Source organism: Topomyia yanbarensis, chromosome 3, assembly GCF_030247195.1.
Source record: "Topomyia yanbarensis strain Yona2022 chromosome 3, ASM3024719v1, whole genome shotgun sequence".
NCBI classification, from domain to species: Eukaryota; Metazoa; Arthropoda; class Insecta; order Diptera; family Culicidae; genus Topomyia; species Topomyia yanbarensis.
In genome coordinates, this window is record NC_080672.1 from 250,791,627 (window position 1) to 250,818,773 (window position 27,147).

At 38.3% G+C, this 27,147-nt stretch overlaps 1 protein-coding gene across 2 annotated transcripts in view; it reads right to left on the reverse strand.

Moving 5' to 3' along the window:
* Positions 1-1,762: 1,762 nt before the first annotated feature.
* LOC131690220 (N-acetylgalactosamine kinase) overlaps positions 1,763-27,147 on the reverse strand; it is a 127,241-nt gene continuing 101,856 nt past the window's right edge. Inside the window, exons 1-7 of one of the 2 annotated variants that reach the window (XM_058975809.1) lie at positions 17,528-17,977; positions 3,590-3,757; positions 3,310-3,511; positions 2,986-3,251; positions 2,670-2,926; positions 2,424-2,616; positions 1,764-2,367 (exon numbers count right to left, since the gene is read on the reverse strand). In XM_058975809.1, the coding sequence (XP_058831792.1) occupies positions 2,172-2,367; positions 2,424-2,616; positions 2,670-2,926; positions 2,986-3,251; positions 3,310-3,511; positions 3,590-3,757; positions 17,528-17,661 (1,416 nt within the window). In that variant the 5' untranslated portion in view covers positions 17,662-17,977 and the 3' untranslated portion in view covers positions 1,764-2,171. Of the gene's footprint in view, positions 2,368-2,423; positions 2,617-2,669; positions 2,927-2,985; positions 3,252-3,309; positions 3,512-3,589; positions 3,758-17,527; positions 17,978-27,147 lie in introns of those variants that run through there. The other variant, XM_058975810.1, reaches the window with a different exon arrangement.

Below are 27,147 nucleotides of genomic sequence, written 5' to 3' on the forward strand. Positions count from 1 at the left end.
TGTCATGTATAATAATAAAATGTAATATATTCATTTGAAAGCTTTTAATGAATATAAACAACGCAAACATTCACGTGTTCATGATTGAGAAAGGCACAATTGCACCGCTAGGTGGATTAAAATAGGTTTTTTTTTTAAAAAATGCATATTTCTAGTTAATTTTTTATAATATATCAAGGACAGAAGAATTTTTTTTAAAAATTTTATGAGATAAATAATCTTTTTGCATAAATCTTAAGCCAATGGTCACAAAAATCTGATGAAAAATGTAGATGGTATGAAGCACAATCATATTTTCGGCTGAAATAATCTTCTATACTTGATAGTTATTGTTTGTGTTGGCTACTGTCTTCTCGAGCTTGCATCCATCCATCCTGCGGCATTTGAATGGTTTTGGACATTTCATTTTACAACTAAGTGCTCTTTTTAAAATGTGGGAATATTCGTTGGAAAAGTTTTGTTTTGTCTGTGGTGAGTACATATTTAACAAATTAAAGGAATTTTCGCCTTCTGTTTCAACAGGGTTCGCAGCCTATTCTCAGTTCACAGAACATTACGTGGCTAGTGCTACAATCCCACTGATAGGGACTCGAATATTTGATGACTGGCTTATGAGACCAGTGCTACACCCCCTAAACCGCCGCACCAGGGCAGGGACTGTTAAAATCATAAAATTTCCATTTCGCTCAATGTGCCATAGCATTAGCATTTTTCATCCGATGTTAGTGATACTAGGCTTAAAATTAACGTAAACATATTATCTGTCATCTAAGATTCCAAAAGGTCTGAAAAAAGATTTGTTCTTCTGTAAAAAAAATCAATTAAAAATGAGTAACTTTTAAAAATGGTCAAGAATGCACTTTTTTAAACTTTGGACGCTTGCAGGACTACAAATTTTACATATGATCGATACATATTATATGTTTTTGGAAAGGGTATCTCGGCACCTTTCAAATTACATATTGACTACATTAATTGGATGATTTTGACACGAAATGTTGACTAAAAACTACAAAAAGTGCTCAAAAACGAGTTTTTTTTTAACAAATCACAAAATCGCTTCTTTGAACAAAAAAATGAATATTGTTTTCGTGTTCAGCGACCCAAAATTAGTTTAAAAAATACTTTTTCTTGAAGCTTCATTTTTCTTGTAAACTAGTGTAATCACCGTAAATGTATTCCGGTTGACCGCTAGATCGGACTTGGCATTCTGCCATTACGGAAAAGACGTACAAGCAGTGCCCAAGAACAAGAATACTCTTAACTCGCCTGTACTCCACACCATCGAGAAATATTGGGTCATCTATCATCAAGTGGAACTAGAAGGCGATTAAAAAACACATTGGAAGCTAAAAGCGGTTTAAGGTAAACTGGCATTATGTGACGATCAAAGTGTACGAGGTGAATATGCACAATCTGATGGCAAGAATTAAGCCAATGGACCGGCAATTCCAATTCGGTTAGCCATTAGCTTAGCTTGATTTAAAAAAAAAATTGTTTGCCCAAATTTTGACCGTAACGTTATTTAGTAATATCAGAAGAACAGGTTAATTTTTGCTGAAAAAAATGTTGAACTAGACTTCTGCACGCTACTGTTTTTCGAAAAAGAATGAAGCGAATGCAGAAATTTCAGATCGACATTGTATGTAGTAACAAGGCCTTACTGTCCTTGCAAGAAGGTTTAGCGAACAAAATAAGCGAAAGTCATCATTTCTGATGATTTTAACCATTGCAGTTGTAAATCGAGATACCCTAATTATGGTGTCATCATTCTGTCAACAATGTGCGCAACATTTTACAAATAAGATTGTCAGTTTGGAATTGTAACGAGAATATTTAAATTGGAACGAGTTTTTGTGTATTGGTTGTCACAATTTATTTGAAATAATATTTCGTAGTATAGCTATCAATATTGCTAGGCGCGAAGCGAAAATTGTCCATGGAAAACAGTTTATTGGAGTGTAAAGAAAGTAGATTTGGTTCTAGTTTTGTATTCAGAGAAAGTCTCTTGCGTCACAACAGACTAACAGTTTTGGCAATTAGCGTGTGATTTGTACATTTTAAGAAGTTATTTGACTATTGCTATTGATATTTTGCAATGCCCCGAGAGCGCGTTTATACTGGCTAACTAACGATGCTGGTAACTGATGTAGTGAGATTTGTCAAAACTTTCATCCAATTAGGTTTCTAGCTGCATTCAGGAGGTAGATCTCTGCGCCTCTTTGTGGGCTTGTAGCAAAGACTAGTTCGTTTAAATTTCTACCGGTTGCTTGTGAACGGTTGGTATAGTACAACCGCTTAAGCATATTGATATACTGGATACTTTCTTCTATACCATCGCATAGAGCCACAATACAACCTCCCCACCTGAAATTGAACACTTTAATTATTTATCTGAACAAGGTACCATAAACCATTTTTACCCAGCCCCAGTTAACCGAGCGCCTACTCCCACAGAATCTGAGAGCTCAACTAGCTGATCCAAATTTGGATGCGAACATTCATACAACACTTTAAGACTTTCATGTGATTGTCTCATCAGCTGCTGCATCAATTTGATGGCTTCATCGGATTGTTGCCTAGCCACTTCAATGAAGGTATTGACGCGTAAAGATTCTAAACAAAAGAAAGGATATTATATGTGACGATCCAAACCTGATATCTGTTACCCTGAAAAACGTGTAGCGCTCGTTGTCTTAGTTTGAAAATCTGAACATTTCGAGTGTTCACCGTTAGTAAATTTTCAACGAAATCATCAAGCTCTATTTCAAAAATTTCTAAAAGCTCTTGTCTGCTATACACCAGTTGTGGTAGATAGTTTTTCGTTAGCATTTCCATTTCCTCCAAAGAGTAGTTAAGAGCCACTTGAAGATCTGCAAACCGCCAGATGTCCCTCCAGTTCTTCTTCACCATTTTGGCTAAAAGTCTGATTAATTTCGAATTATTGATTAGTCGTTTTCAATATTTTGCATATGTATACCATACCGACATGCCAGCCTACATTCCACGACGCGTTCGTTGAAATCGGATGTAGCAGCTTTGTTCGCTTGTGTCAAACTATTGGCAATAACAAATATGGCATTTTTAGGTAGAATCACCGATGTAGCTCGCAAAGGGTTCCATTCGATGAATTGAGCACATCCTTGCTTCGCTAGAAATGCGATTGCTTGATCCATTCCTCCACCTTGAGTACCAATGTATCGCTCGCAGTCAGCTGAAATCATCGCTAGGGTTTGTTTTTCCAACGGTATCTACAACAATACGGTTTATGAAATACACTTACAATCTTATGTACGAATGGATAATTACGCAGTTCAAGTATGCAGAACAAAGAACAGATGCGCTCACAATAGCACTTGAACTTGATAGACCTGATGCAGGAGGTATGTTCCCCGACAGTGCTACCATCATACCTTTGGCATCGGATGGTTTCGCATGCTCCAGCATACCTTTGATCCCACAAAGAAAATATTTGTACCATTCGGGACCTCCTGATTGACCTACATCAATACTAAGATCATATGAAATATATTGAAATATGAAATATATTATTTCTTTTGTTTGCTTTGTAAATGCTAAATTTTCTTACTTAAATGTATTGATATTACACTTAAATGGCTTGTACTTGTTGTCTACGTTCTTCACATGTATAAGGTTATCCTCGGATGAGGCCACCGCTAAAAGTATTGTTTGTTCCACTGCCATCGGTAGCACGGGATAACCACAGTAGTCTACATGTTCTCCGATGATGTTCACTCTGAAATAATTGGTCTTGTTAGTACATCTTAATTTAATTCGATGTATCGAACTTTAAACAGCTACAACATGGTTTAGAGATACAGATAATCTTTGATACAACGTAACCTCGATATAACATACCCTCGATATAGCGTCACTCGATATAACCTACATTTTTCCTCGATATAACGTATACAATTTTTAATTAATTTTTCAGGTCCAAATTTCTGTTCAATTACACATGCATTCCATATTTTAAGAATTCAATATGTTACAAACAATCTTAAAACGTACTAATTGGGCTTCTAATGAGCATGTTAGCAATTGGCTACTTCATTGAAGGCTACGAGAGCGATTTTTTTCAATTTCATTTGCGGATGATTTTTTTTTTTTCATACGTTTATTTGACACGGCATTTGCAAAAGCTTTTTACGCCAGTTTCTTTTTTTTACATAGCACGTTACAAAAATCCTTAAGACTAATTTTAACTATACTAGTACTTTGTCTAAAACTAACACTGAAATCACTTTATTGTTTGCTTTATTCCTTACATTGTTGTATTTCATAATGATCTAGTATTTTCGGGTGTATTTATTTACTTTTTTTTGTTATTGTCTAAATTTAAAAACTAAATACTCTAGGACACTTTAATTGGTGAATGATTAGCCTTGGATGAGAGTATGAGGAGATGAATTTAATTAAATTTTGACAGACGCTGTTTTTAGAAAATGATAGATAAGTTCCATGTATAGAGGATCGCGATACGCCAGGATGTCTCTAACAGGAACATGGATTGGTCTTCCTCGGACTTGTAAAGAATCTACTAATTGTGATCTGGCTTCACGATATTCAGTGCAGGACCAAACAACATGCTCAATGTCGTGGTAACCTTCTCCACAAGCACAATGATTACCCTCAGCGAGCCCAATACGACGGAGATGCGCATCTAAAGTATAATGATTGGACATGAGCCTAGACATCACACGGATGAAGTCCCGACTTACATCCAATCCTTTGAACCATGCCTTCGTTGATACTTTAGGGATAATTGAGTGTAGCCATCGTCCCATATCTCCATTGTCCCAAGATGTTTGCCAACTAGCAAGTGTCCTCTGTCGAGAAGCGCTATAAAATTCATTGTAAGCGATGGGTCTTTCATATATTTCACCATCTAGTGCACCAATCTTGGCTAAATTATCAGCTTTCTCATTGCCCGCAATAGAGCAATGGGCGGGGAGCCACACTAGGGTAAATTTATAACATTTTCTTGTCAGGTTACTCAGAGATTCTCGTATCTTCCCCAAAAAGAATGGATCGTGATTATCAATCCTCTTTGAGCGTAGAGCTGCAATTGTGCTGAGACTATCAGTGAGGATAAAGTAATGGTTCGGGGGTAAAGTATTAATTATTTGAAAACTATAGTGAACTGCTGCTAGTTCCGCTATATAAACAGAGGCGGGTTCTGCAAGTTTGAGAGAAATTGAAAAATTATTGTTGAAAATACCGAAACCAGTGGCCTCACTGATTCGTGACCCATCAGTGTAAAACATTTTAAGGCTATGTGTTGATATTTACTTGTGAATATTTTAGGGATCTCCCGCGAGCGTAGATGATCCGGAATTCCACGAATCTCTGCTTGCATGGACGTGTCGAAGAATAAAGTGGATTCAGGAATATCTAGTATATTGACGTATGTGTGAACATACCTAGCAGGTGTTATTTCTTGTGACATGTGATTGAAATACACTGTCATGAATCTGGTTTGGGGTTGAAGCTCGACAAGTCTTTCAAAATTTTCAATTACCAGTGGGTTCATAACCTCACATCGAATAAGTAAACGAGAAGAGAGATCCCAGAATCGGTCTTTTAAAGGAAGAACTCCCGCTAGTACTTCAAGACTCATTGTATGGGTCGACTGCATGCAACCTAAGGCAATTCGTAAACAGCGATACTGTATCCGTTCCAGTTTAATAATGTGAGTGTTCGCAGCTGAACGGAAACAGATGCACCCATATTCCATTACTGAAAGTATTGTTGTTTGATACAATCTTATCATGTCACTTGGATGAGAACCCCACCATGATCCAGTTATTGTTCGCAGAAAATTTATCCTTTGTTGGCATTTCGTTATTAGATACCTAATGTGGCCTCCCCATGTGCCTTTAGAATCGAACCAAATTCCAAGGTATTTAAAAGTCAGGACTTGGGCTATCGTTCTACCAACCAACTGAAGCTGAAGCTGAGCTGGATCACGCTTCTTTGAGAAAACGACCAACTCTGTTTTCTCCGTAGAGAAATCGATGCCCAGCTTTAAAGCCCAAATTGATAAATTATCCAAGCTATCTTGCAATGGTTGTTGTAAATTTATAGCTTTTGGTCCTGTGGCAGAAACCACCCCATCATCTGCAAGTTGTCTTAAAGTGCATGGGCTGACAATACAATTATCAATGTCATTCACGTAAAAATTATAGAGAAGGGGGCTTAGACAAGAGCCTTGTGGGAGGCCCATGTAACTTATTCTGAGTGTCGCCAAATCGCCATATGAAAAATGCATGTGCTTTTCTGACAATAAATTGTATAAATAATTATTTAATATCGGTGAAAGACCACATTGATGTAGCTTCTCCGAGAGAACATCAATGGAGACTGAGTCGAATGCTCCTTTTATGTCTAAGAACACAGACGCCATTTGTTCTTTTTTTGCGTAAGCGAGTTGGATTTCTGACGAAAGTAGCGCCAGACAATCATTCGTTCCCTTTCCCCTCCGAAAACCAAACTGGGTATCTGATAGCAAGCCGTTCGCCTCAACCCAATTGTCGAGACGTCGTAGGATAATTTTTTCCAGCAATTTCCTGATACAGGATAGCATTGCAATCGGTCGATACGAGTTATGATCGGAGGCTGGCTTTCCCGGTTTTGGAATAGCGATAACTCTCACTTGTCTCCAGTCGTGCGGCACAATGTTCTGCTCAAGAAGCTTATTGAATAAATTCAACAAGCGTCTTTTTGCTAGGTCAGGCAGATTCTTCACCAAGTTGAATTTAATTCTGTCTAGTCCCGGAGCATTATTGTTGCATGAGAGGAGTGCAATTGAGAATTCCATCATTGTCAAAGGCGAATCTATGAAATCGTTACTTGTGGGAACATCGCGAGTGATTTTCTGCGCAGGAGCAGAATCGGGACAAATTTTCTTGGCGAAATTAAATATCCAACGATTCGAAAAATCTTCGCTTTCATTAGTCACGTTTCGATTCCTCATTCTTCTGGCTGTGTTCCAAAGAGTACTCATTGATGTTTCTCTTGACAAGCCATCAACGAAGCGTCTCCAATAACTAGACTTTTTGGCACGACGTATACTGTCAAATTTGTTTTGCAAAATGAAATAATTTTCAAAGTTCTCACGTATACCCCCTTTCTGTTTCATAATTTCTTTGTAGGCAACTTGTTTAGCTTTATATGCATCAGAGCACTCTTTGTCCCACCAAGGATTAGGGGGGCGTCTATTTATTGTCATTCCAGGATTGCATTTCGTTTGGGATTGTTCTGCTGCTTCAATAATTAAACCCGCTAAGAATTCATATTCTTCGGTAGGGGGTAGCTCTTCTGTCGAAGCAAGAGAAGTGGAAATTAATGTTTCGTATGTTTTCCAATCAATATTTCGTGTTAAGTCATAAGGAACATTGATTGAATTCGTAAGGCCTAATTCACTGTTAATTGAAACAACGATTGGCAAATGATCGCTACCGTGAGGATCAGGTACAACCTTCCACGTGCAATCTAACCGAAGTGATGTCGAGCACAGAGATAGATCTAATGCACTTGGACGTGCAGGAGGTCTGGGGATGCGTGTTGTTTCGCCAGTATTTAAAACTGTCATATTAAATTCGTCACAAACATTGTATATCAAAGAGGATCGATTATCATTGTAGAGGGAACCCCACAATACTCCGTGCGAGTTGAAGTCTCCCAGTATCAGACGCGGAGCAGCCATGGATTCCACTACCTCAAAAATTTGATGTTGTCCAATTTGAACTTTGGGAGGTATATATATAGAAGCGATAGACATGTCTTTGCCTTTAATGTTCGTTTGGACAGCTACAGCCTCAATGCCCGGGGGGATGTTAATTCTATAGAAAGAATAGCACTTTTTAATTCCTAGAAGCACTCCTCCATACGGGGTGTCTCGGTCTAGGCGAATAATGTTGAAATCATTTAAGTTGAAATTAATGTTTGAGGTAAGCCATGTTTCACATAGAGCAAAAGCATCGCATTTTAAATTATGCAGTAAAATTTTTAAGGAATCAATTTTAGGTATGATACTTCTGCAATTCCACTGTAAAACAGTGATGGAATCTTTCATTGGAGGAGGTGAATTACCCATTGAAAGATACAATCGCTGCAAGGATGGGCCATTGAGCAATCAGCTGCTCTAAAAATGTTCTAATTGTTGGGAGGAAAGCTGAAAGTATACTCTTTAGTGGTTCAGAAATATTGAATGCTTTAAAAATCCAATCAACAATTTCAGAAAATTTCAATAATCCTACCCCCGGCTGAGGCTCAGAGGAAGTCGAAATTTTATTATTTCCAGTAATGGTGTTCTGTTTGGATTGTACGTTCCCAAAACCGGGCGGAATTGATTTCGGTTTTGAATCGGAATTTTTCGGTTTTGGGCGCAGTTTATCTATTGGTGGAGAAATTTTAAGGCCCTTTCTTGGCAGCTTGGGAAAAGAAGACTGTTTTCTTTTTCTGGAATTTCCGGGTAAAACAAATGATGTACCTTCGCACGCTCCGTCAGAGTCAGACTGTTCCGAAAATAGAGATGTGTAAGTGTTTTCTAAGAAAATGGGTTTAGGGGTAGCATTTTTCAACATTTCTGCATAGGAGCGCTTAGACCTCTCCTTCAAGGATCGTTTAATTTTATCCTCACGCAATTTATAAATGGGGCATGCAGGGAGCTCATGTGAGTTTTCTCCGCACATTAAACATTTTTCTGAATTTTCATTGCATGTATCCTCTTGATGAGAACCCCCACATTTGCCACACCGTGCCTTATTGGAACAGTAAGTGGCTGTGTGGCCAAGCTGTTTGCAATTAAGGCAATTCATTACACGAGGAATAAAAAGGCGAACAGGGAGACGAATCTTATCGATAATGACATAGTTGGGCAGCGCAGACCCAGCGAAAGTCACTCGAAATGAGTCAGACAGTCGATAAACTTTTTTATCTCCTTCGTGTGATACTGAATGCAATTGCTTGCATTCAAGTATTTTTACGTCTTTAAGTATGGTGTCTTTGAAACGACCAACCCCATGCTTAATTATGTCATCAACAGTCAAACTCGATTCTGTGATGACCCCATCAATTTCAATTTCCTTTGAAGGAATATACGCTCTATACTCACGCGTAAAAAGCTCGCAAGAAGCAATTGCATTGGCTTGTTTGAGACTACCAACGACAATGCGTATTTTATCTTTATTGACTTTGACGATCTCTTTTACATCCGAGAATCGCGAAGTCAAATCTTTAGAAATTTGAATAATATTTAGCGCCTTTACTTTACGCCTAATAAATACAATCCATGGTCCCGTTGACGACTCTGGGTAAATTTTAATTCTAGTCGGATTTACATTTTCAGCATAAGGCTTAGGGGGAGGGTCTGTTACTCGTTCTCCCATCTCTTCATCCATTTTACCTAGCAAGAAAAACTATCACAAAAAGGAATGAAAAATATACCTGTTATACCTGTAGAACACACCTCATGTGTTACGTTGTAAACTCGGTGCCCGTTGTTTGACAATGTGACACTTGCTGTCCTTCTTCGTCGCGTTGCTTCTTCAGTAGAGAAATAGGCCTACCTGCAACACTTCAAAACTCTCTCCGGTTAAGCTGCTCGTCGGTATCACCACCACAAGCGCGCTCTCTCCGTTTCCACCGCCGCGGTAAACAAATGTGGCTACCTGTGGCTTGCTGCGAAAATCCCACTGTCGATGCGGCACTTTTCGGTGCCACTTGTTTTCCTTATTCGTCGTACCACTTCTGCGGTAGATGAATAGAGCAAATGGGTCTACCTGTGACGCTTCCCCTCTCGTCGATTAGAATTGCCCGACGACACCAATACAATATATTTTTTCTGTGTGTACAGGCACGATCACTTTCGATTTCTGCCACCGCGGTAGGCAAATTCGTCTACCTGCGGTTTGCTGTCAAAACACCGAGGATGCCGTTGACCACGCCTCCGACGTATCAACTGTCGACTCACACTTAACAAACTGGTCTCTCTCTCTCCCACAAAAACGCATACAGCGTCTCGCACTCCGTCACTCTCTCGAGAACAAAACCTTCCACCTGGAGGCACAACCGTCTCGGCCGGTTGCAAAAACTGTTATGATTTGCGGATGATTGTAATTTATTAAAACCAAACATGTAGCTCAATAAATAATACAAGATCAGTAAGTTCTAACTGAAAACAAAACTAATAATTTTTGTGTGACCTTTGTTGGTTTGTTTCGCGACTGAGGAATCTGATTCTCTGGGCCGAACGACAATGTTTAAGTTTCATAGCATGCTGTGCCAAAAAAAAACATGGCCAGTGCTATCATATTTGATGACAATCAGTTACAATCGCTTCCTGAATGCAGTACTTCGGATTACATTTTTTTATTATTCTCGATATTTGGGTCATTACATCAACCATAAGATCTACGATTCATATTGCAAGTAATGCGGACACATTCAACTCCGAATTCGTATATCCCTGAATTCAGTTCCCTGGACTCGTGATTGTTTTGTTTGTTTTACATTGATGTTGCCATCATGTGACACATGAAATGACGTCCCATTGACGAGCTGCAAGGAATCCAGTGATATTTATCAAAATTTCTGGTTTCTGAGACTCTTGAATCCGGTTACTAGAATCGAAGATTGTTTTCGAATCCTATTATGTGTCACATCAAATAAATAAGAGTGAAAGATCGTATTTGTAATTACACGGACAACTGTGCGTTTTACGACTGGTATGGGGTATTTAGGAAACCAGTTAGCGGATTGAAATATATTTCCAGAAATTCTTGAATCGTGGATACAAGTGGATCTTTATAGTCTATTCTAATAATGAAAGTGCATAAATTGCTCTTATTTGATGAGGCGCAGACGGTGGGAGTATTAAAAAACACTTAACAAGCCAAGACAGAATAATAATGACTAATGACTTAATAATTAGGAAAGGAGTCAAAATAAAAATATTTTCAATAAATTTAATTCATATAAGCAAGCAAAAATTAATTGTGGCATCTTTTTTATACAACCACTATATTTTTTATGAGAAAAGTTGTTTCACACTGTTAGGTAGGTTAGATTTTCAAAATTAGCTACGCGTTATCAAAATTCTACAAAATAAAGTACCATGAACAACAATTCTGTGAGGATTTTGCATGCTTCGATATAACGTACAATTCGACATAACGTACAATCTCTAAACTGAGATGTGCGTTATATCGAAGTTTACCTGTATTCTAACACCATACATCCTTGGGCAAAGTTGTTCTGCATATTCTGGACTATACTTCTATCTATTTGTTGGCATACTGCAGGAAGAATTGTAGTCTGTAGAATTAAAAATCCAAAAAGTAGGTTTTCCCATACTAATTTCCATACAAATTTCAAACGCAATGCGCTACGCCGGGTCAAAACCAATTGGTCAACTTTTGCACTGCTATTTGGGACCCCAAAAGGAACCAAAAAAGTGCTGTGCTAGGTTGATGTGGATAAGATTACGTTTTTTAACAATGCCCCACCCTAAAAATTACACGATCGGTCCAAACTACTAGAAAGAGGAAACAGCGGTCTGTAGCTCGGGGGGAAAGTTTGTGTGTTCTCACTACACATACCCGGATTGGTAGCATTGGTCTTCGACAAACCTTCGAATGAGACGACATGGAATTTTTTCGGGTATCTTTCAACCGAGTGGTGTAACAACGTCACAAGATCCACAAGGTAAGTAGATGTTTTCCCATATCAATCGGCCCTATTCTGCGCGGCGTGTGACGTGAGATGACTAATCTCACCTCACTTTACGTGACTTTTCTCACCCTATTCTGAGAGTCGACTCGGGTGAGGTGAGATTCCCCATTGCGGTTAAATGGGCGTCTCACGTCACCCGAAGTGACTCTTCAGAATTGGGTGAGAAAAGTCACGTAGAGTGAGGTGAGATTAGTCGTCTCACGTCACACGCCGCGCAGAATAGGGCCGAATATTTACTGTATCGATTTTGTTGGCTATTTTTGGCAAATTTTAAGACTAATGGGATTTTTGATTGACACCGGTGTAGTGGAATGCACTGGAACTGCACCATTTTTTGCACTTTCTAGGGTATGTTCCATTGACACTTCTGCTAGAAAGTGCAAAACCAGTGCACTCCACCACACCGGTGCACATCAATCGAAAATCCCATAAGAGAAAAGAGTAATGACATTCAAAGACGGATAGGTATTCTAGAGCGAATGAGTTATAAACTTAGAATGGAAAACTAGGACTAGGCAGGGTCATATGGGCATGATCGGAAGGAAATGTAAAGAATCCTTTGCCTTCTGCTAAGTAGAGTTGGGCATTGCACCCAAGTCTACCGCATGGTCGTTGATAGAATACAACTCACCATCATGTTTTACCGCTGATGCCGACAAAAAATTCTTCATAAATCCTCGCCTAGAACGACCATGCGATCATTCTTTTCCCCTTCTGCTAGCATCAAGCCGTGTCATATGCTAACTTTGTATCTCAAACCGTTTTCATTTTATGATGAGTTCCACACTGAGCAAAATTTACTTTGAATTTCCATAAAAACGTCTTATGACTTTCAGACATAAGGATTTTAAATGGATTTTATAAGTGTGTCTTATGATTTGGAGGGGAAATTTTCCAAATCCATCTCTTATTATTTTCATAAGACAGTCTTATGAAATTTATGAAAATGTCCGAATGAACGCCATAGGTGCCCATTTATGAAAATTGCTGATATTTATAAGCAGAAAATATAGTAGAAATAATGATTTCCATAGAACAGTCTTATGAAATTCATTACAATGTTCGAATGAATGTCATAAGTTTTTTCATGGATATTATTGTACATTTATATAAAAAATAGAACATGGCTGACATTTCTCGAGCATTTTTAGTAGACAAAAAATCAACAGTAAAAATCAACCTTTAGAGGTTATTTGGTTTTACACCAACCGACATAACCCCAAAATGAGCCGGATGAACTTCGCATGACAATTTTCGGTGGTTTGTTTACATGGGAGTACGTGAGTTTGAAATTAACACATGGGAACCCGTTGCACTCGAACTCACGCAACTGACAAAGTAAACAAACCACCGAGAATTGTAAAACATGAACGTCATTCATAATGAGTTCATTAGTGTGGTCATCTTGTTGAACTAAATTCGGGACAAATGAACCGCCAAGTGTAGATCCCTTCAGAAGATTGAAGAGAAAACTCATTAAATGGTAAAATTTGTACATAATGAGCAACGCTTCGTCAATATTTCGTGGGAAACTGGGCTTAGACAACTGAATTATAATGATTGTTACTTCTCAATTGATTTTGATAATCATAAAATACGCGTCAGACACTAATTATATGCACAACTTATTTCATTTCAAATAATCGGATATCTTCTGTAAAAATCATAACCATGTAAACTGATTTAATGCTCATAGTAATTTATTCAATAACATAAAAAACAATTATTTAAAATTTTGTAGCAATTTGACAAAAATCTCACTTCTTTTGTTTCAAACAGCGGTAATCAAAAAGTGCTGCCCTGAAACTATTAGCTCCTGGTTGGCCGTGCAGGCCAGTACTGAATTCATAAGAAACAATTATGAACTTTTCACAAAAGTGACGTTTACGAAAAACAAAATACAATTTTATAGAATCAATAACAGATTTCATATGGGTTTCATAAGAAAAACTTATGAAATTCTTAAACGCATATATTGGAGCGAAGTCATAAGACTGTTTTATGAAATACATTATTTGTACGTCTATGGAGTGCATGAATAAAGATAAATGAATTCATAAGCCTGCCTATGACATTCTAAAGCGTTAAATGGCATCGTCAGAAGGCTGGTTCATATGTCGAGACTTATGAAATTCTCAGATGCTTTTTGCTCGGTGCATATCATAACTTAGGGTGTCTCTCAAAAAAATTTCTCCGTACAGTTTTTTAGTGTGATTTTTCACACAAAAGTGAGCACTGTGTACTTTTAGAGCATGATTGGGGGCATAATTTGCTGAAGGAAGAAAAATTGTATCTTGTCTGGTTCAAAAGTTATACATAATTTTCACTGAAAAATACGCTTTTGTCAAATGTTGATATTTCAAAAGTGGGCAATCGAAAATAGATATTTTTGATTGCATTTAAAAGGTTATACAGATAATTCAATTTTCATAGCATCACTGATGACAGCTGAATTATATACAAAATTTTAAACTTTCTCTTATTGTGTACAAACGAAGTCTCATTTTATTCCGAAAAATTGGGAAGTGACCAAACAACTCAGATCATTAATTTGGACTCAATAAAAGAAAGTCAAAAAACATTGTATTCGAGAGCCAACAGTGGTGCTAGAAAAATGATTATTTTATCAATCGTCAGATCATCAATCGGTTTCTACTGAATAACTTTTTCCACACGCGTCAGATCGTTTTGCGGTCTTCGAGACATGGTTTCACTGTTGAATTTCCTATTAAAACCACATATTGATTTATTTTTAGGAGGTAATAGGCAACTCCTGGAGGAATTATTTTGTAAAAATCGATTTTCCCATACGAATTCCCATGCAAACTTTAAACGATGGGCGCAAAAATATTGTTTCACCGATCGAGCTAAAAATTTGCACGATTGTTTTAGGACCCAAATGTTACTCAAAAAGTTGCTCGGAGCAGGAATCTATTATTTGTCCCACCCTAATACGTATATCTTATATCTGCTTGTATTCTTGAAATCTCGACAAACATACGATTACGGCTTAAAAGCCAACTGTCAAAATTCTCTTTGAAAGGAAATTCCGGACAAACCGATAGGGTAAAAGAGTATAATACGCCCCACCGGGGCAAAATGGTTATTTGGCATAATGGCCATTTAGCATAATTTGGAGAATTGATCACACTAAAGGTCATTTGGCATAACGGTTATTTGGCATAATGGTCATTTGGCACGATTTTGAGAATTGATCACACTGAAGGTCATTTGGCATAACGGTCATTTGGAATAACGAACATTTGACATAATGGACATTTGGCATAACGGACATTTGTCATAGTTTTGCTAAGTGATCTCACTGAAAGTCATTTGGCATAACATACGAATGTGTAGTTTATCAGGTGAATGACCCATAAGGTTAAAGCTGCACTAAGCAATAATAATAATGTGTTATCTATTACCTAATAATGATTATATTTCGAGTGAATTTTTAATATTTTATAACTAATTGTTCCTTCTTTTAAATATTTAAAGTTTTAAATTTTGAGTTTCATTTTGGAATTTTTTGTGCTTGTTCATTCTTGCAATTATGGATTCTTTGGTATGACATACGTTTTACTAAAGTATAGTGTATAACTGCGATCCACCCGACGTATGTTTTGTTTGGCTATTATTATTATGATCTCCAATGAGTTTTGGTTTTCCATACAATGTTACAATAATTCAAGTTATCCTTATTATCTTTCTTTATATCTTTCGAATTATTTACTTTATCATTTGTGGATTTTATCATGTTTTTCAAACGATGGCTTATTGAATGACCCTACATATATTCAACCGTAGGTTGTTACACTGCTCTAGAACTTAGGGCGAAGCCAGTGCAATGCGGCTTTGCCGCATAACCGAGACGAGGTGGCCGACAACCCGCCGTCGAAAGCGGCGGCCCCTTGCAAGCAAACCTGTGATCCACTCGTTTGCCCGTATTATTTAAACATAGGGGCTATAAATTAGCTTAAGTGCGACGGAGCGACAGCGATGTCGGGCAGCACGCGACTTGAAGCGATGGGGCGTAGCCACATTAGTCGTAAATGTTGTTTTATTAATTGGTAAAAAAGAATATTAGATTATTCTTTTTTGGTTTTAAATTTGGTTCAAGTTCAATTTTAGTACTATTGGTAAACCAGCTCATTTAAAGTCATTTGAATATTTAGGTAGTTGCCGTTTTGCTCAAACATGTGATCAACATGTCAGCTGCTTACAACTGCATAACTAACTTTCCCTCGAACGATGAACGTTATTGTCAACATTCAATCAATTTCAAAAAAACATTCAATAAGAAAGGATATACTCAAAAACATCATGGTAATCAATAACTTTATCACAACATATACCTCTACTAAACGACCGTAATGCTAAATTACTGTTTTCCTTAACATAAAAATTTTTGCACGGGAAGACCTTCAGCAAAAGCACGGCTTAAAATTATGCCGAATTACCTGCTTTCTCGAACAGTTTTAAATTATGTGTTCCCCCTGTAGTTGAAAAAATGGCAAATGACCTCGAGTGTGATCACTTCTCAAAATTATACCAAATGACCGTTATGCCAAATAACCTTCAGTGTGATCAATTCTCAAAATTATGCCAAATATCCGTTATGCCAAATGACTTTCAATGTAATCAATTCTCAAAATTATGCCAAATGACCATTATGCCAAATAACCGTTATGCCAAATGACCCCGTCATGCCAAATGACCTTCAGTGTAATCAATTCTCTAAATTATGCCAAATGACCATTATGCCAAATTGCCGTTATGCCAAATGACCGTTATGCCAAATGACCTTATACCAGATGACCTTATGCCAAATGACTTTATGCCAATTGACCCAGACCCACTTTGATGTAAGCTTCCACTTTTTCCAATAGCATTACAACCAATTAGAAACAGTCGGATTTGATAGAACTATTTCAAGTAGTTTACTAGAATATTATAGTTACTATCTTAGTTTTTAGCTTGGTTTAAAGCTGTGTGCTAGTAGAATAATTATTCTTGCATTCACAACAGCTCATCACCGGCTAAAACGCCCCACCCATTGAAAGAGAAAACTTTTCTCTTTTGTTTACTACCAACATCTGTGGTTGGAGAGCAACGGTTTGTCCGGAATTTTCTTTCAAAGAGAATTTTGACAGTTGGCTTTTAAGCCGTAATCATATGTTTGTCGAGAAATTGTTTTTACATTGTAATTGTTAGGTACGTGAATACTATTTTCAATGATTTGTGAATAGGGGCCCTATTCTCACAGTCACATCACCTAGTGACCAGGACATTGAAAAAATTTTAATCTACACACCAACTTTTGCAAATTCGGCGCAAATTATTTTTTTAGAATTTTGTGAAAATTGTCTCACAGCTATTATACGTTATTGCAATAATTTTTAAACGATTTTCAGGATGTTGCGAATTTAAGGGTTAATTGAATTGTTCATCTAGGCAACCATTTGTCTACATGCAAATAAAAAGATTTATTTGTTTAATAAAATTATGGATTAAATTCAATGGTTGGTTGGGAGAAAATAAAATTATTTATTAAATCGAAGAAAATTTATTTTTTGTGCTTCAGATTAATTATGTTATTGAAATTAGAAATTATTTTATTCAAAATAAAAGTTTGTTATTTAAATGGAAAAACTTTTTAGGTCAATGGTTTTGTCGTTTGAAGTAAAAAGCAATAAATTATTGGATTCAATAACACAATTACAATATGTATGCCACAATTTTCTGCGTGTGCTACAATCACTTTGTTTACCTCCCACTGCAGCGTACAATGAATTCCGGACTGCGGTTGAATGCGTTCACGAAATATTCCTTCAGCTGAGACACACGAACACAATCTGTGGGTACTTCAAGCACACGCACATAGGTGTCACTGGAGTTGCACATCTTGACGTGGTTTTCGAGCACGAAAGAGAAATGAAAACGTAAACAATCTGGCCACGAAATAATTCTCTCAGCAATTCGTAATTATGTTTTCAACTGCACAGCTTTTTCCTGTTATCAAAACACTGTACACTGCCGGCGAACGAGAATAGCACTGAATTGAGTTAAAATGCCGCGTTTAAGACGAAGTTGTTCAATTGTTATCATTTCACAAATATATAGCAGGGCTGATAAAAAATACTGCCGCCGAACGGTCCACGAAAGAGGTCCTCAGTGGCCTAACATTTTATCAACTGATGGGTTTCACTGCGGCTATCGCGAGTAACGCGAAAATAAAGATGAGTAAAGTTCCAGCTCGGAGAATGTGAGAGAGCAAATTCCATCGTTAGATTATATTTTGGAACTGCGGGGAAGCGCTTGAAACGGAGAAGTAGAAAATTTAGATGCATGGTACGGTAGACGACCCTATAACTGTTCCTCTAATTAATAAAGTATAAAAAACCAGAACAGCTCGTGGCTTAATTACCTTTTTGTGATAGTGAGATATATATTTATATATGTTTTGCTTGGTAGTCGCATCTAAATCAAACACATTAAATTAAACGTCTTATAATTACATAAAATGAATAATAATTTTGCTTAGAGGTGCAGTTATTGGTACATCGACCCTAGATAAACTATAGAACTATAGACGTATCGGGGAATGTGATAATAAAATTTAGGGGAAAGTAGGTAAAGACGAACATCTTGAGCTTAAATTGCTAATCCATTATGGCATTGTTCACAAATTGCACACATATTCATATAGTGACTTATATCGATATAATTTCAAACAAGATGTGGCACAAAATTGTCATTTCTCGACAAACATATGATTACGGCCTGAAAGCCAACTGTCAAAATCCACTTTGAATGGAAATTCCAGACAAACTGTTACTAATCGAACACAGTTCACAACAGTTTATGAAAGAGAAAACTTTTCTCTTTCATTTACTACCAACATATGTGATTGGCGTGTAACTGTTTGTCCGGAATTTCCATTCAAAATGGATTTTGACAGTTGGCTTTTAGGCCGTAATCATATGTTTGTCGAGATTTCTAAACTTAATCTGAAAAGATGGCATGAACACGTAGCATAGGTAACAATAGTCTCATGACAAGAGAGAATGAAACTCATCTCGGCCATTCAATTATTGTTTCTTTTAAGTTCGTTTCTTTGATAGACACGTTTGTGTTGGACCAATCAATTTTGTTTTATTTCGGTTTGTACATTATAAAATTGTGATAATAAGAAATAGTCTAAGGCTATGCAATTATGTTGGCATGCTTATTTTTGTTTGTATAAGAAAGCTATCCGTCTTTCTTTACCCTATTGTGTCTATTCGATCCAGTATGATACCAGTTTTTAGAAAAATGTTCGAAAATCCTAAATGAATAAAATCAATGACAATGAGTTTTAAATTCTATTTTCTATTGTTAAAAACTTCCATCGACAAGCACGTTCTTAAAAAAATTGATTTGCTGACATATCTGTTTGTTCACGTATTTGATAATAGCAGTTATGGTATTATACAATTTTTATTGAATTTCACAGTTGAGATACACAGTTCCATCTTAGTCTTATAGAGTCCATAACAGTGTTCATTCCCCTACTGCCTGGAAATTATTACTAACAACTTTATGTGTATTTTTTCCTTAGAATTTAGCGACTTTCAATGCTAAGCAAAAAGCTTTCGTCACTTTATTTTACTAAGCAAAAAGCTTACGTCACTTTATTCCGCTCTTGCTGGTGCTTTACTCCAATTGCTGCTGTTGCTGCTTGTCGGAAAGACGGGCGATCTTTTCCAATCAGTCAGTTGAACAAGAATCGAGTTCTCTATTTGTCATTGTTAGCTACTGCTACATCGTGATACGTCAGTCCTAGCTAGGGATGTGGGCTTTGCTCCTCTGTTGGAATCTCTCTAAGGTTTCGGAAAACAGCGGTGTACTATCCTGTCTGATCCACCTTATTTGGGTGTTAGCTATGGAGAAGAGTGATCCACTTTTGGCTTTTGTTCCACAGCGAGAAAGGTTGGTGCTTTTGTTTTTTTGCGGTTAGCACGGAAAGTGAAACTCTAGACAGAAATGACCCGACCAACCGCTAACAAACCCTAAAACAAACAAAGCTTACAGGTTGTTGTGAACAGCTTCGGACTCAAACTGCCTCCCCAAATCGGTAGTTATGTTAGTGGGAACTCCGAATCGGGCTATCCATCCATCCATGAAAACTTGGGCCACAGTAGCTGCCGTCATGTTCGGGATTGGGATAACTTCTGGCCAACGAGTAAATTTATCGATTTTTGTTAAGCTCACTGGTAACCGCCGACAATGATACCAGCAGAGAAATTCAGAGACGGATCATGGCGGGATTTCTCGCCTACTTTGGACTCCGGAGGACGCTCCGGTCGAACAAAATTCGCCGTCGCCGTTGATTATCTATAAGACGCTGATTATACCGGCCACGGGACCTGCACTATGCTCGTGGAGGACCAACGCGCCCTTGGAGTTTTCGAACGAAAGGTGTTGCGGACCATCTATGGTGGCGTTCAGATGGAAGACGGAACGTGGCGCAGGTGAATGAACCATGAGCTGCATCAGCTGCTGGAGGAACTATCCATCGCGTATACCGCAAAAATAGGACGTTTTCTGTGGGCTGGACACGTCGTAAGAATGTCGGACGACGACCCGATGAAGATGGTTCTTGAGGGCGACCGTACAGGAACAAGAAGATGGGGCGCACAGCGAGCAGGGTGGATCGACTGGATAGAGGACGACCTGCGAACCCTTCGAAGACTGCGAGGCTGGCGACAAGCAGCAATGGACCGAGTGGAGTGGAGACGGCTTCTGCATACAGCAAGAGACAACAAGGCTCTAGCCTGAACGGTAAGGTAAGTAGTATTGTTAAGGAATAAACGTTACCTTCTGACGGTGGTTATGGGCCAATGAGGTCCATCGTTCGTCGGGGGCGATGTGCAACGATGGCGATCTGTTGTGTCGATGGACCTTAGGTATTTGACACGGGATGCAACAGGAGACGAAATTCTTGAGTGATGGCAGGTACTCCAGGGTGTGAAGCGCTGTGCAGTTTAGTGATGATCTGTTTCCGAAAACTCTCCGGGACAACCGTCGAATTGCATCTATACAGATATCTCAGTAGATAGGTACGGATGACAGCGGAGATGGTAGTGCTTTCAACTTCAGTGTTGTGTTGGCTGGCGGATACGATAAAAATATGTTGAGTTCGGGGTCGGTTTTTTGTTGGTTTGTCAAGCCGTCGAAATCAATAGCGTCATTTGTTTATGTGACAGCTTCGATACGACTCTGCATATCGGCGACAGCGTTTTCTTCACCTAGCACATACCGGAAGTCCGTTGTGTATTCACTGATGAAGCTGAGATGTCGTTGTTACATCGTACTTGCTCGTTCAGGTCTTTGCTCGAAATCAGTGATGAGCGGCTTATGGTCCGCTGCATGCAGAATTCCCGGGTGGTCAAAATGTCCTTGAAATATCGTACAGCTTCTTATATGGTGAATAACTCACGATGGTACGTGCTGGTTTTCCTCTTGATGTCGCCTAGTTTGCGGGAAAAGTAGGCTAAATGATGACAGCTTTGCTCGGTGATCTTGTATACCACCGCTTAAGAGCATGTTCAGGAGTGTTTCAGTTCTAGATTTATAATTTTGACAGTTCTATTATATAAAACTGAAAATTTTAAAACTAAAATTTTAAGTTTTAGCGAATGTTCTATTCAGTTAAAAATTCATGTCTCGCCATTCCTTCAGCGTTACTGCATTCAAATTTATTTTCCCCAGTCTATCGGGTTTAAGTGCCTGTGCTGAAAACTTTGCATGTATTTAAAACACAGTTCTAAACGTGTTTTAAAATCAGCAACAAATAGAAAGGAGTCGTATAACAGTTTTAAATTTTGAAACAAAACTGTTAGAAATTATAAAACAAAACGCTCTGCTGGAGATGTGAATGTTTCAGTTCCAGTTCTACTTTGAAACTCCTATACAAAATAAAACGCTCCTGAACATGCCCTAACGTTGGCGAAATGAAGTTTGCATTTTTCGAAGGCTGTGTTGTTTCGTCAGTCCACTGCAAAACTGTTCGATCGTTTCGCTCGCTGTGAAGGATCATAGCACAGAGAACAGACGTCCATCTTCAGCATTCAACTTGTGTAAAATCTCTAACGGTTTCGAAGGTAGTTTGGATATCTAAACCAGGTGCGCTACTGTCGTCATGTTTTTTTGTGGCTGAGTGCGACAGAATTGACAGCGGTTATTCATCTACCCAGTCAAACTAGTCCGGAACCGATTCGGACTTCCAGCATGAATTCCAGCTCAAATGCGTCAACCGATAGAGTCGGAATCGGTTGTTTTCTTTGAGCTAGATTCCATGCAGAATCCATCCAGGATTTCGAACCGGTTCCGGAATCGATTTGACGGATAGTTGGGATAGGTTGGTGTGGCGGCGCTAGTGTTTTTAGTATATTAATTCAAATCTTTACACACGTTTTTTAAATATTTTTGTTCGATCATGGATGTCTGTTCTCTGTGATCATAGCGTGTAGTATTCGCTGTGTTTCGGCTGCTTGTGGAATAAAACGACGGTAGAAATTAATTGTTCCCAAGAAACGTTTCAATTGTTTGGCCACAACCGGCCGGGGGAACTGAAGGATTGCTGCAACCTTGCTCTGTTTTGGGTTGATACCATCTTTATTAACCCTTTCATGCCCAACTTTATTCTAGTGCATGTAGGGTTTCAAAACTATTTTTCCTTGAAAACGGTTAGATCAAGAAACTCGAAACGTCTATTGTCAAAAACGTAGCCAAAGATAGCCTAAATTGTTAAGTTTTATCAGTTTTCAATAATATTGCACCATAACGAAGATATATGAAAACATAATTTGCCGTTGTCAACGTAAATTGTTCCTAGCAGCACTGTTCCATCGGAATCGAGTCAGACTAATTGCAATAACTTCGCTTCTAGAGCTGATCCTTGTAACTGTTGTTACTCAAATGAAAGGCAATAGTCACATTAATTAGCCTTACTTGTTTCTGTGAGCAAATCTTGCCTCAATCAAAAGTTATAGCTGTTTAAAAAAATTGTTGTCCACAAACAACATGGGCTTGAATGGGTTAATATGATGGCCAAGGAATTCGACCTCAGGGTTTCCTATCTGTTTGTGTTGTGCGATGTTCTCGGAAGCGACACACAGATCATCCACGTAGGGAAAGTCGAGGTCGCCAAAAATGTCGTGAAGGTGTCGCTGTACCGTTTGATCTGCATTCCGGAGTCCAAAAGTCATGAACATAAATTCGAACATTCCGAAAGGTGTTGTTATGGCTGTCTTCGGGATGCCTTCAGGAGCCACAGGGATTTATGATTTATGATATGCTCTTTGGAGATCGATACAGGAAAATATTTTCTTACCATGCAAGATGTTTGAGAAATCCTGCATGTGCGGTACTGGATACCGGTCAGCCACGATGATTGCATTCAATCCTCGATAATCACCGCAGGGGCGCTAAGTTCCGTCGGGCTTTTTAACAACGTGTGACGGACTAGCCCAACAACTCTTCGAAGGGTGACAGATGTCTTGTTCCATGAGAAATCTGAATTCGGCTTTACCCTATGTACGGGTTGACCAGTGGTGAGGATTTGATGTGCTGTTTTTGCCTTGGTTGGTCTTCGGTTCATGTTGAGAACAGTGATGTCCTGAAATTCCTTTAAAATATCGGCGAAAGGTGAGTTCACGTCGTAGGTGGTGATCATTAGTTCCGAGACGGCGTTAATGTTGTTGATTTCCAAATTGGTTCGGTTATCGATGACTTTGCTATGTCTCAGGTCCACTATAAGGTCGTGATGTTTCAAAAAATCAGCAACGATGATTGGAGATTTGACATCGGCAATGGCAAGTGATTGGTCGGCGAAGTCCAATGTCGATGTTCAGGCGCTACGTGTCGTAGGGGAGACCGGGGCTAGTTGGCGGTGTTTTCAGTTTTCAATTTTCACCGTTCTGAAGTAGATAGATCTTGCAAAATAGAACACGCGGCATGAAAGAGCAGACTGTTGGCAACATCTCTGATTTTTTTAAAAGTGTATATTTTTGTCTCCATTTTTAGAGACAAAAATATGTGCCGCGCAAAATCCGCCAACTTACCCCGGCCTCGGGGTAAGTTGGCGGTATGTGGGGATATGCCAAAAACTAAGCAATCAAATGGAGATTCAATTACTTCAAGGGTCCTTTTGGAGCGTGCTGAATGTCTTTTCGAGAAAACTGTATATTAACCGACATTTGCTATTGAATTTCAGTTTCAATACCCCGGCATTTTGACTTTGACGCTTACTGCCTATTCAAAAGCAAATTTTCGAAATTCTTCGTGCAATTGGCCGGAATAAATATCTCCCACATTGGTGAGATACACAAGAAAAAGATTTTCTTACTTTGGAGTGAATCCCAGAAATAAAAATTTTCGATGACTTTTGCACTGAAAATAGTACCGCCAACTTGCCCGCCTGCAACACCGCCAATTTACCCCAACCGCATATTTTATTAAAAACTATTTAAAAAATAACTTTCGTTTGTGGATAGATGTAATATCTATACGGATACTGAAAGCTCTTTTTACGCGCTATCGAAAAATATAATCCTTCGGGAAATAGATTGAAAATCACCCTAAATACCGCAAAGTATTTAAAATTTAGAAAATTTACTTGGTATGCTCGAAAACACAATATCGCCCACAATTTCAACAAAACAAAATGTTTTGCAACACAAACACATCGGATAATATGTTTCACATTACTTGAGGTACACAACGAGAGGCAACGCTTTATGTCTAATAGAAACGGAGAAAAGGCGCTTCCGCCAACTAGCCCCGGGCTCCTCTATGTGTTGATGGAGGTTCCATTAGCAGCGAGAAGCTGGTTTGTCATTACTGGATTCAGTTATTCAAGTGTTGTCGGAGGAATAGCAGAAATGTCAGCACCAGTATCAATCAAAAAGTGTTGGTGTGTTGTCTGATCTCGCTCGTGGATCCGCCAAATGCGGGGTTGTTTCAGGACGATGCTGGTAATTTTTAGTGGTTCATCAGGGGCGATGGGATGTGAGCTGCATATGATTTACTTTTTTTTCACGACGGGTGTATGTTTCGATGCTACTATCGTACTATATGTACGGGATATTAGGATTGTCCCCTTTTTGCTTTTCGCACTTACTCGCTTGAGCGCCATGACGGAAGTGGAACCAGCTACTCCACCGACGATGATTTCTTGGTTCACTCGGTGTGGGCGGTCGTGTGACGATTGAACGCGTGGTGGTGGGCAAAGCGCGCAACCAAAGGTTAGAGAGGACGGTATCGGTTTATAGCAAGATACTTGGATTCTGGTCACTAAGGGTCATCCCGAAAAGCAAACTGTGCCGGAGCCACCATCTTCAATCTTCCAGCCACCATCGATCAGTACTTTGTACATTATAGTATATCATTTTAATAACATGCTGCAATTTTCTATGCCAAAATATCGACAAACGACTCAGTGATGAAGCTTTTTGTAGAACGTCTCTGGAAAAACATGGTTTGCGGTGTTACCTGTCATTTCAAAACTACTTAACCGATTTCTATGTTAAAAATACCTAACTCCTACATTGAGCTTTTGAGATAAATTTTCAATTAAGGAGGTTTTTTACTCGTTTAAAAAAAATTACCATTTTTCACGAAAAATTCCGCCTTTTTATGAGTAAAACCCCTTTTAGTTGAAAAAATATCTCAAAAACTCAACGTAGGGGTTAGGTATTTTCAACATGGAATGTGTATGCAGTTTGAAAGAAATCGCGGTCACCAGTGTTTCGGATATATCAGTTAATTAGTAGACACGTTTGATTTGATTGATCGTCAATTTAATATTAATTATCATTCTATGTAAAAAGCCTGATCGGCACTAGTAAGTTTTCCTTGACTTAACTTTTTATCCAGATATGACGCAGACGCATTTAATGCCAGAAGATCCTTACCCCTGCGTTACAGAAGACAAAGGGTTAAGTAGACGAGAAACTCTAAGCTTGTTCATATGACGTACTCCACGCTTTTCTAAACATTTTTCCTTCAACTTCTTGCTCTTCCTTGAGTACTGTGGCTCTTAATATTGCAAAAATAATTCACACCTTCCAGTCTCTTGCTAATTAAATGTCGTTACAATATAAAAAGGAAAAAGAATATTAACTCTAAGTCGCTAATAAATAAGGAAAAAAAAAGTTATCTGTTGTCGTCACAGTTCCATTAATGAGTTTTGTCATATTTCATATGACCATTATTTTGCATCTCTTGAGATTCCAAACTAGATGTGGAAAAAGTACGAAATTTTTTGTAGTTCTGGCTGGTGAAATAGAACAGAAACACATATTACATTACATTTTGCCAGTTCGTCTCTTTTGAGATTGTAGTCCATAAAAAGATAACATTATGAGGAACATTTATTCAATTTACGTATGCATTAGTACCTACGGAGTATTTCGACTATTTAATTCCATAAGTTCAACCATCGGTCGGTGATACAAAACGTCAATTGGAAGTCAACAGTTTTTAAATATGCTATATTACATTTAACGATGAACTACTTTAAATCGACAATGAGATCAGTTTAATTTCAGTTGTTCATGTACAGGCTGAAACGGTAGTGTAACGACAAAGGCTGAAACAAACATTACAAGCTAAGACAAGCGTGCCAAGCTTTAATTCAGGCAGCAGCGGGACATCACGTTTGATCAGTCGTTCGATTGAAACACAAAGTGTGTTTTAGTTTTAAGGGATTTGCGTCAAGCCGGCGCTAATCTATTCCGACAATAAGTTAGTGTTGGTTTCTGATGAGGCGAAGCCGAAACGCAACACAGTATGAAGCTTTTCAAGTTTTGTGCACAGTCTGAAACGTTCGCGTCTAGATTGAGGCTGTTAGCATCAAAACAAAAGAGCTGTCGACCTGGTATAAAAAAATCCAGAAGACCTTCCTCAGACCTCCGTTTTTTCATCATCGATTCCCCCAAAAGCTTTGCTTAGTGGTGTTCTAAGATGTCACAAAATACCAATTGACAGCTTGGGGAAGAACATTGGAATCTCACGGGTTTATTGCCAAAAAAGGGGTTTTCAACTTTACAATTTCTAATTTCCTAATAAAGATAATTCAAAACTATCTAATCCTGCGTACCTTACAGGTAAATTATCAGAATTATAATTCTGTTATGATGCCAGTTAAAGCGACGTCCCACAAGAGTCTAGCGTCGCTCTAATCCTATATAAAATTTGTACCTCTGATCTTATAAATGTACCCGCGGGCTGTAAAAAGTAATTTTTCTGTAATAATACAGAATATCGGCTTCAGGTAAGAGTCTTAGATTAATTTTCAGTCGACTGCAACGAAGCTTGAATATTTTCAATGATTACCGGAAAAGG